Source organism: Montipora foliosa, chromosome 5 (genome assembly GCF_036669935.1).
Source record: "Montipora foliosa isolate CH-2021 chromosome 5, ASM3666993v2, whole genome shotgun sequence".
Classification (NCBI taxonomy): Eukaryota; Metazoa; Cnidaria; class Anthozoa; order Scleractinia; family Acroporidae; genus Montipora; species Montipora foliosa.
The window spans coordinates 41,756,833-41,766,832 of NC_090873.1; the positions used below are offsets into that span (position 1 = coordinate 41,756,833).

At 41.5% G+C, this 10,000-nt stretch overlaps 1 protein-coding gene across 3 annotated transcripts in view; it reads left to right on the forward strand.

Annotated features, from left to right (window-relative positions):
* Nucleotides 1-9,015, forward strand: part of LOC138004222 (ATP-dependent 6-phosphofructokinase, muscle type-like) — a 38,664-nt gene extending 29,649 nt beyond the window's left edge. For 2 of the 3 annotated variants that reach the window (XM_068850695.1, XM_068850693.1), the window contains 7 exons: nucleotides 1,250-1,402; nucleotides 2,215-2,379; nucleotides 3,112-3,173; nucleotides 3,625-3,736; nucleotides 5,636-5,738; nucleotides 6,533-6,638; nucleotides 7,381-9,015. In XM_068850695.1, the coding sequence (XP_068706796.1) occupies nucleotides 1,250-1,402; nucleotides 2,215-2,379; nucleotides 3,112-3,173; nucleotides 3,625-3,736; nucleotides 5,636-5,738; nucleotides 6,533-6,638; nucleotides 7,381-7,489 (810 nt within the window). In that variant the 3' untranslated portion in view covers nucleotides 7,490-9,015. The remainder of the gene's footprint in view (nucleotides 1-1,249; nucleotides 1,403-2,214; nucleotides 2,380-3,111; nucleotides 3,174-3,624; nucleotides 3,737-5,635; nucleotides 5,739-6,532; nucleotides 6,639-7,380) is intronic. The other variant, XM_068850692.1, reaches the window with a different exon arrangement.
* Nucleotides 9,016-10,000: the final 985 nt, after the last annotated feature.

The following is a 10,000-nucleotide window of genomic DNA, read 5'->3' on the forward strand; positions in this document are numbered from 1 at the left end:
AAATTTGATTTTTTGGTCATAGTAGTACTTTAATGTTTCACCGTGCTTAGAACTAAAACTGCAATATCTCTCGCTCTGCTATCTTACCTTGAAAGAGGGACGATTTAGGAAGATAGAGAGAGAATTTGAGCCAGCGGACTGCAAGGGCTAATTTGAATAACAATCTCTCCAATCCTTAAAGCTAAGTCTTTTTTGGAGTAAATGTACTTTTATCATAGTATTTGTCAGTTCAAGAGTCCACAAAAAACCCTTTTCTTGATTTTCAACGACGTAACAACAAATTTCTGTAGGCACAGAGCACTCTGGTTACGCGACCAGGGCCATGTTTGTGGTAAAAACAAAAGAAGCTATTGTCGCCTCCAAAAAGTTTTGGAGATTGGCACAAGTGTGGGATTTTGTAATTCTTTGGCTTGGATCGCAGACTCGTGGAAATCGAAAGAACAATGCTGATGAAGAAAGGATTCCGCGTGCAACACTGAAATGCACAGCTATTGAATAAGAGGCGTAACCTTATTGTTGAATATTATGACATTTTTGGAGGCTTCACCAACCCATAATGAATGCGTTGTGTCGCGAGGCGTTGTTTTTACAAGCATTGCAACTCATTTCACTCTTTGGTACTAAAAAAATAATACAGAGAGGCTCCGCCGCGATTTCCGACCCCTTACCCTTTTATAAACCATTTTTGACAGAAAAGGTACCCCTTTCGTATGCCTTCCATTGTCATTTTCATGTAGCGTTCAATAAATTAAACAGGACATTCACAAGGTATGTGGGTTCGAAAAATTTTAATAGGGAGCATAAGCACGCGACGTTTTTGAGAGGCGGACGGCAACCGGAAGTGAGTTGCTTTCCCTCTTAACTTGTCTTTACAAAGCCACATTTACATCGCTAAGTAGCTTTTCTCCATTAGAGATGATTAGTATAAAAATCGAGGAGACACCACTGTCCTGGCACGCGAAATTTTCTCTTCCGGTTGCCGTCCGCGTCTCAAAAACGCGCGTGCTTAAGCTCGCAAATGAAAGGTTCCCTACCCTTCAAATACTTCGTCTCGTGAAATGCCTGCCCTTTCATATACCTGAAGTGAGAAAAAGGTACCCTTTCGGTCGGAGCCTCCCCTTATAGTCCATTATAGGGAGCAGCATGGCAGCAAGCTTGGCTTTTTCAAGGTTTCCTTTCGTTACTGGTCAAATAATGTGTATCACTACGATGATGTACGTCTTAACTTGGATTGTGTTTTCTTGCTTAGGCTTATCACAGTCTGTTGCAATTGGCCGAAGCACGCGAGCAGTTTCCAGCATTTCGCATTCCCATGTTGATTATTCCAGCTACAATTAGTAACAATGTTCCTGGTACAGACCTGAGTCTTGGCACAGACACTGCGCTTAATGTCATCACAGAGGTAAGCTGTATCGACACATTGACCTTTCCAATCCCCTATTCTGTCATTTTGCACCCACTTGTCCTTTCTAGCCTACCCAATTTCTTAAGAGTTATGATGTAATGCATATTTGCTAGGACAAAATCGTGTCTTGTCCGAGCTAAAAAGGATTTGACCGGACAACTTGACCGGCGCCAGCCGGGAAATTATTTCAAGCCCTGTACGCGGTACGCTGAAACGACGACGAAAGCACTCAGTAGTAAATATTTCATTATCGATCCTCACTCATTATACCTGCGTTCGCACTATAATCTAGTGTTTGCATTCATCGGACTCTTCACCATATTGGTCTTCTCGGAAAACATCGGGAGACAAAGCGATAGTTCTTTACGCGGGCTCTGGGAATCTAGTTTGGTGCACAGATCAAGACACTCGCCGCCAAGTCTGTTTTGGCGGGTCTGTCCACCCAAATGGGATACCTATACCTATCGCGAGGAATTAGGGCTTAGTCTTTCGCCTTCTTCCAATAAGGCTAATTGTGCAACGTGAACGGGGTGGAAAATTTCTGTAATTTCGTAGGATGGCGCTAATTTTAAGCTTGGGGTACAGTTTTTATAGACGTTGCCGTTGCAACCAAACGCTGAAGATACAGACAACTTTGATGAAATTTCCAACTGCTGATGAACGAACAAAAAGAGCTGATGACGGATCTACTGTTTTCTCTTACCTTCACGACGGCGATAATGAAACTTAACAGTGAAGAGAAGAAATTGGCATGTTACGGAATCGCGGCAGTCGATTGATTTTTATTTTTTTCCCTTGGTTTTATGCAGATGTGTGATCGAATCAAGCAGTCAGCTAGCAGTGCTACTAAGCGAATATTTGTGGTTGAGTGTATGGGAGGCTATTGTGGTTACTTAGCAACCATGAGTGCCCTGGCAGGAGGCGCGGACGCTGCGTATGTGTTTGAAGAGAAACTGACACTTGATTATTTGAAGGTGTGTGTATGGAAGTCGTTATAGCCGCTCAAATACACATGCGACTCTGTTGAGATTTTGGTTTTCCAGTAAAATGCTAAGATCCTTCTTTCAACCATTGAAAACCCGAAAACTTCTGAAAGATAATGAGGTAGTGTGGTTTCTCGTCATTGTTTTAAATTTGAACAACTCTTCATATGCACAGTGGGGAGACGATTTCAGAGAAAAGTATTTGAACAACGACAAAGGAAAATTTTAAGTGTTCGATGATCTGTGTGCACAGTGGCCAACGACGTACAAGGCTAACAAGTTGTCTTATCGGATGGAAAGGATGAAAAGGCTGATTGTGATTTGAAAAAAGTTAGGGTCTATTTTTGAATCTGGATTCACGCACCTTACCTTGAAGACATGGTTATAAATTTACAATACATGGACACTTCATGCAAAAAGCAATGATATCTTTCCACTAAATTTCAAGAAATGTTTCAGGCAAGAGTAACACTCTACATATGAGCCATATATGCCATAAAAGCCTCTGGTTTCGGCAACTAACTGTGTATACCTTAATCTAGGTTTTCTTCTTGAGGTTTCGCGTAGAATGAGCAAGTCTCTACAAATTTTATCCTATTGGCGTCTTTCCCTTCCTTCAAAAATCAGTGAGAAATTTGGAAATAATTAAGTTTGTATTTTTTCATGATTACACAAAACTGGATACGTCGTTGACTAATATTTGTACACTTTTACTTCAAACAGACAAACATCGAGCATTTAATTAACAAGATGAGAGGTTCTGTAAGAAGAGGTCTGGTAATAAGGTAGGGAAAGTGATTTTGCCCGGGTCAAGTTTTATAGAAACCCTCGATATTCAATTGAAACAATGATAACTTTGCCTGCAAAAAGAAATTTTGAGGTTGAAAAGAGTACACGTGTAAATGAAATTATAAAGATTTTGGATCGGGGCGAAGTCAAATGATCAGTAAGTGAAATTTCTAAGGTTGGAGTAACGTGCAGTACAGGCGTATTTCAGTAGTCACACGCTCTGTATATCCGTCGTGGCCATCTTGAATTTCGAGAAATGCAGGCAATGGCAAAAATGGCAGATGTATTTGGCAAAATTTCACCTCTATTTTCCTCATTCTCGATATAAGTGGTAAGCAAGGTAGTGCGTTCTCCGTAACATTTTGAAACTGGCCAAAACTTTGTCACAACACATGATGACAAGATACACAGTGCTTTTGAAGTTATAATGATTACTTCTTTTCGCAGAAATGAGAAATGCAGTGAAAACTACACCACTGATTTTATCGCCGCGCTGTATCGAGAGGAAGGCTCGGGACTTTTTACCGTCAGAACCAACGTGCTGGGTCACGTGCAGCAGGTACGTGCGCCCGCGATCAGGTTCTGCTGAGCTACGAGCCTTCGGTTTATAGTCCTTATCCGAGCTCGCAGTGTAGTGAAGTTGTAATAGGTTTAACTTTGTAGCTTTCATCAAAAAGGACTCCGTTATCAACCTGCCTATCCCCCCAAAGGGTTCAAACCCCACTCCTCCGTGGAGTTGTCTTCAGTCTCATTCGCTTGGGAATGGGTGAAAAGAAATCGAGAAAGGAAACGACAGCAGGGAGATGTTGTTGGGAAGAACATTATTCAGGCTTCTGCAGTTTCTCCATTTCCATAGTTCCTTGTCCTTTTCATATCATATATTTTTTCATTCGCTTCATTACTACATTGAAAAGCCTCTTCGAAAGAAGAGAAAGGAACACACTCCGGGGCACAGGGTTCGTGCAGTGGTGAGAGCACAGGCCTCCCACCAATGTTGCCCGGGTTCGATTCCCAGACTCGGCGTCATATGTGGGTTGAGTTTGTTGGTTCTCTACTCTGCAACGAGAGGATTTCTCCAGGTACTCCAGTTTCCCCTCTCCTAAAAAAAAAAAATTTGACTTGATTTTCGTTAGTTGTTAATTTCAGTTTATAATGTCCCCAATTAGTGCTCCAGCGGTAGAACGACTAGACACTTAAATAAACTACAACCACTGGCCTCACAAGAGCATTTTGGAAGCTCATCCTTAGGTATCATTAAGGCCCCTTGTCAGTTTCAGCTTTTTTTGTTACAGGAGCACATTTCCTGGAGTCTCCATTCGTATTATTCACTTGAGTCAACCCTGTCCCACATCTTTTTTTATTACACATAAAATGAGAATTTTATTCCATAAAGCTCATTTTTACAAATCTATGCGCGTTATTTTCACATGTGAAAAAAACCTATACAGCCAATCAGAATGGCGTACAGCTCTTTCACGTGTCGAAGTATAACCAATCAACGATAGCGTAAAGGCCTCTCCAAGCCAATCACTCGTGCATCTCGTACTTTTGTTATTGAATTAAATTAAATTTGCATTCGGCTCTATTGTTAGTGAGTTTTCTTTTCTAATTTATATTCAGAAAACTATTTCAATGAAAATTCTCGTCTTATGTGTAATAAACAGCTCACGACATAGAAAGTGCTTTGTACGGGGTTGTATTCACTCGTTGTTTATGTCAAAAACCCTCACTCGCTCGTACTTCGCTCGTTCGGGTTTTTGACACAAACAACTCGTGAATAAAACCCCGTACGCCGCACTTTCTATGACGTAAACTATATATTTTTAGAACTGCTACATCTTTTCCTCATTTTAAAATACCTTCGTGTTTCGAGTGTGCTGCACGTGATGTAATTGGTGGCCGCCCTTAAGGACGGTGCCTATAAATTCAAAGGTATTTTTGCGCGGTTTACTGACTATGCGGGAAAAGCAGATCTTAACAAGTGTTGTTGAAATCCAAAAAGAAAATTGGGGCTAACCACGCAGTTTTCAAAGAGAATTAATCAACAATGTTTGTAAAACGCTTTAAAGGACAAAGCTATGTATAGCGTTCTTTTCCAAATTAAAGCTTTATTATCTCTGAAAAATGCGTGGTTACTCCCAATTCTCCTTTTGGATACCAAGAGCACTTGCTAAGTCCTCGGCATACTTTTAAACCGCGCAAAAATACCCTTGTATTAGTAAGCTCCACCAATAGGAAACCCCAATATCTTGAGATGCGCAGAATGTATGCGCAATAACAATAGTAGGCACCGTCCTTAAGTCTCTGATCATTGGCTATTGTGAAAACACCCGTGAAAACCCCCCTTCCCTGGCAAGTGCTTCTAAAAATAAGAAGATACGAGACAGCGTTGACTCAGAGTGTAAATATAGAAGATTAAGACTCAGGATAATGAGCTGCTGTGTGTTATTATTTCCAGGGAGGATCGCCTTCTCCCTTTGATCGCATTCAAGGCACCAGGCAAGCAACTTTAGCGGTCAGCTGGCTTACTGAAAAGATTGAACAGAATAAGTGTGAAGAAGGTAAACTTAAGATTGAGAGGACTTATCGAGGGTTATCTTTCCTTATCTATTATTGAGACATTGAGCTGACATACAGTTTATTTGGGGGGGGGGGGGGGGGGGGCAGGGCGATCGATTAATTATAAGCCGGGAGTTATGGGGGTCTAGTGTCGCGCGTGTGGTGCGGGAGGAGTGCGTGAATCGCTTCGCGCTCCGCTAGCGATTGCCACTATTGTCCTTAAAACCCAGCAAACAGTGGCGTTCTCGGGTTCCTTCTTACGCCTGCGAGGAAATCTCGGGGTACTTTAAGGCCCACCTTCAGCTGCTATGGAAATTTGCATTGCTTATCGTAGCGAACTGATTGGGTGAATCTCAGCTTCGTGCGGGTTGAAGGTGGACCTTTAAAGGCTTGCAAAGGAAGGCAGCGATGTCCATTTTTGTCAGTCGACCAAAGGAGAGAGTAGTGGAGGTGTGTAGGAACCCATTCTTTGGTTGCTGCGACTGGGACTCAATGAATTATGGAGGAATGTACTATTAAACAACAGAAGCAATTCGCCCTTGTCACACGGCGGCCATATTGTCACGGGAGACCAAAAGAGCTTTGTTTTACCACGCCAAGCCTCGCAGTGGAAACCATGGGGGCGAGGCTTGGCGTGGTAAAACAAAGCTTTTTTGGTCTCCCGGGACAATATGGCCGCCGTGTGACAAGGGCGAATGGATCGATACCCTTGACGCAATAGAGATGCGCATGCGTCCGTTATAACCCTCAGTTTTGAGATCAACAAGACTGTGCACATTTCTTATTTCCAATTTAGGAGTTGTGCAAACATCCTCTGCGGACACGGCTTGTCTTCTTGGAATAAAGAAGTCTTCTAACCCTTTCACACCTGTTCAAGAGCTAAAACACGTTACAGATTTTAAGTAAGCTTAAATGTGTGTGTACATATTGCAGTCTTTCAGTATCTAAAGACTCTCAGCTGCGTTTTGATATGTTTCATTGGTCTTGAAAAGCCCCTGTGGGGAGCGGGCAATTGAGTATGTATGACGGAATGTGTAAAACATGCGAGGATGCTCCTTCATAGGACGTTGGGTCCTTTGCAATGTCAAAGGCTTTACATCATCATTGCTTGGAAGGACAAGAGGAAAGTTCTTGAAGTTAGTCTAGGCGAGTAAAATTAAGCATTAATTTCACGAGCGTTTTCAAGGTTTTTATAAAATTGTCAAGTCAGCCATTGTGTTGACAAATTCAATTTTCAATTATAGTTTATAACCGTATCCAAGCAACGAGCTGACCAGTGGCATTTAATACGACCTCGTATTTTTAAGGAAGGAGGCCTCCTTGATTTACCAATCAGACTTGACTGAGTAGTTTCGCCCACTGTATTATAACGTCAGTAAAATTGACCCGAAAATTGACATGGCAGTTAGAAAACAACATTCAGAAGAGTGACCGTGAGTCTCTTCCTGAGCTTTCAATACCAATACCGATATCAAGTTGACTAACTAAACGAGCCGCTTAAAACCGCCCATTCTCAAGAATTACACAGAAGTACCTTCACGTTCATTTAACAATTATTTCATGAGCACGCATTGGATATGAGGTGGCAAATAGCAACGAAGCAGGACGAGACGATTCACAGAGAACTATTTCTTTTCTTTTTAGGCATCGTCTTCCAACAAAGCAATGGTGGCTGGAGTTGAGCTCACTGCAAAAAATCCTGGCCAAGTACCATCAGCACTTTGAGTATCATCGAGAGGACAAAACACCCTAACTCGTGAAGCTGGCGTGAATTGTCTCAGTCCCTCGCAAAGTTCTCGTGGATTACGCACGTGATTCGTGTGTGCAGTCCGGCCAAGTTACAAGCAAACACTGACGAGACTATTACTATAAATTCATTGTTGTATAGAGCTTATGCACTGAGATGGTTAGCAGGCGTGTTTTTCAGCCGATACAAAGAGAATATTGGCATGCCTACAGAGCTGAATTCCCGGGACAACTCGATGCCGCTGTGACGTCACGTGCGCATGCTCTATCACATGCACGTGTCTATACGTGCCTGTCACGTGCATATGCTGTATCACATGATAACAGATGAAATGTTGTGGGACTCTTTCAAGAATAAATTGAGTATTATTACCATTTGCATCATAATGATCACTAACCAAAAGAAGTAGAAGATTCTCTTTTTTGTATATAGTTGAAAAGAAATCAAACTAGGCATTATAAAACGTAGGTTCTTCTGTCTATGAGAATAAACTTTTGTCACAAACGTGACTGGAAACGGAAAAGTTCAAGGTTTCTTGCCTTGTGTACAGAAAATCGGAGAACTTAATTTCCCTTCAGATTCCAGAGTACCTTGAAGTAGATTTAACCAGCTAGCCAAAATATATCACAGTTGGACGAACCTCTTCATGGAGAGTACAGTCACGGATATGAAGCCCGATTGGGCAACTTTTTAGGTCTTCAAGTAACTGAAAGGAAACTGCCCCAACTTCATCTGTTGTGCTTAGACATCAAAATCGTTTTGGGTAACTTTTTGAAACCGTTGGCCCAGTCTTTTGTCATCATCAGTTTGACCTCTGGGTACGTGGCCCAGCGTATTTTACGCTTGCGTAAGGTACCGCAGACCGCCGGGTTAGTGTCAGATGTGAGCGTATCTTGCGTTTACTTTGTTGCCTATTAATTAAGGACGATGCCTGCAAATTCAAAGGTGTTTATGAATATGCGGAAAAAGCAGATCTCAACAAGTGTTATTTAAATCCAAAAAGAAAATTGGGTGTAACCAATCGATTTTCAAAGATAATTAATCAACAATATTTGTAAAAAGCTTTGAAATACCAAGCAATGTATGGGGTTCTTTTCCAAACTGAAGCTTAATGATCTCTGAAAATGCGGGGTTACCCCCAGTTTTCTTTTTCGATACCAAGAGCACTTGCTAAGTTCTGCTTTCTCGGCCGCATAGTCTCAAACCGCACAAAAATATCCCTAAAATAGTAAGCAGCACCCGTATCTCGAGATGCGCAGAACGTATGCGCAATAACAATAGCAGGCACCGTCACTATTTCCTCGGTCTAGGTTATTTTAAGACCCTCTGTGCCAGTTTTGCTGGGTTTCTGCCTTTGACTTCTTGCACTTTTTAACCAAAGTTCCGTAACCTTTCAAGTACCAAATAAGTTTACAGTTATATGTAATAGAGTATAAAAATGTAGCCATTTCTAGTGCAACCGCTTAGGTTAATTACATGAAAATAAAAAATAACACTCTATTAGATATCTCTGTTGAAAAATAAGGGCTACAAGTGGACTGCATTTTCATTGGCTACGCTACTTGAGGATTGTTAGTAATAGTCTTCGAGTAGCGAAAAGCGTACCCTGGTCTCAGAGATTCTTCGTGAGTCGCGAAGCGCTGAAGACGAGTCGCGAAGCGGTAAAGACGAGTCGCGAAGCGGCGCGAACTGAGAGAAACTTGGACTTGAATCTCACGTTCATGCAGAAAAATGGCTGAAATTGCGTCGAATCTGGAAAATTACCACATAGGAGGGAAGCTACCCACAATGGCAATAAGGTTAGGCTTTTTAATTGAGAATTTTTTCATATAATTATCTTCTTAAGTTTTGTGTTGGGATTCCCATACAAATCCTTATATTTTTGTCGGCCATGCTCACACTGTGCTAGTGCTTGGGGCGCCCGTGGGTATACTATGAGATTTTTTGCCACGGTTAAAAAAATAGGTCCGCAATGCGTACTTGGGGTCTTATGCTTAGCTTAACTGCATTCAGCCCTTACAGAATTTGGTACTACGGTCTCACTTTTACCATGCGTGATTGGTTCAAAATTTGCCATAACAATGGAGCAGTGAAATGAGTTCCTTAAGTATGCTTCAAATTTCAGACCTGTTCAGAATTTTACATCGATGACTTCCCACTAAAATTTCTCTTAATGCCATTTGCACAGTTTAGACAAATCTTGCTGCACGCTACATCATCTCTATCAGCTATTTACCAGTAACAGATCAAGCACTAGATTGGCTAAGAAACAAGCATGGCACTGTCATACATTCATATGATCTTATAAATGATCAAAAGAATGCTGAAATTCAACTACAATTCTAAGATGAATCATCACTAGATGAGGTGTTCAATGAACAAGTACTCTCAGAGCTTGGTGCAAATCCCCACACTACTGGAAATCAGTCCATCACCAGTAACAATGTATAAACAGCCAAGAGAAATATCTGATGACCAATTGCGTCGATCAGTTACCGGTACATGTAGATCGTTACA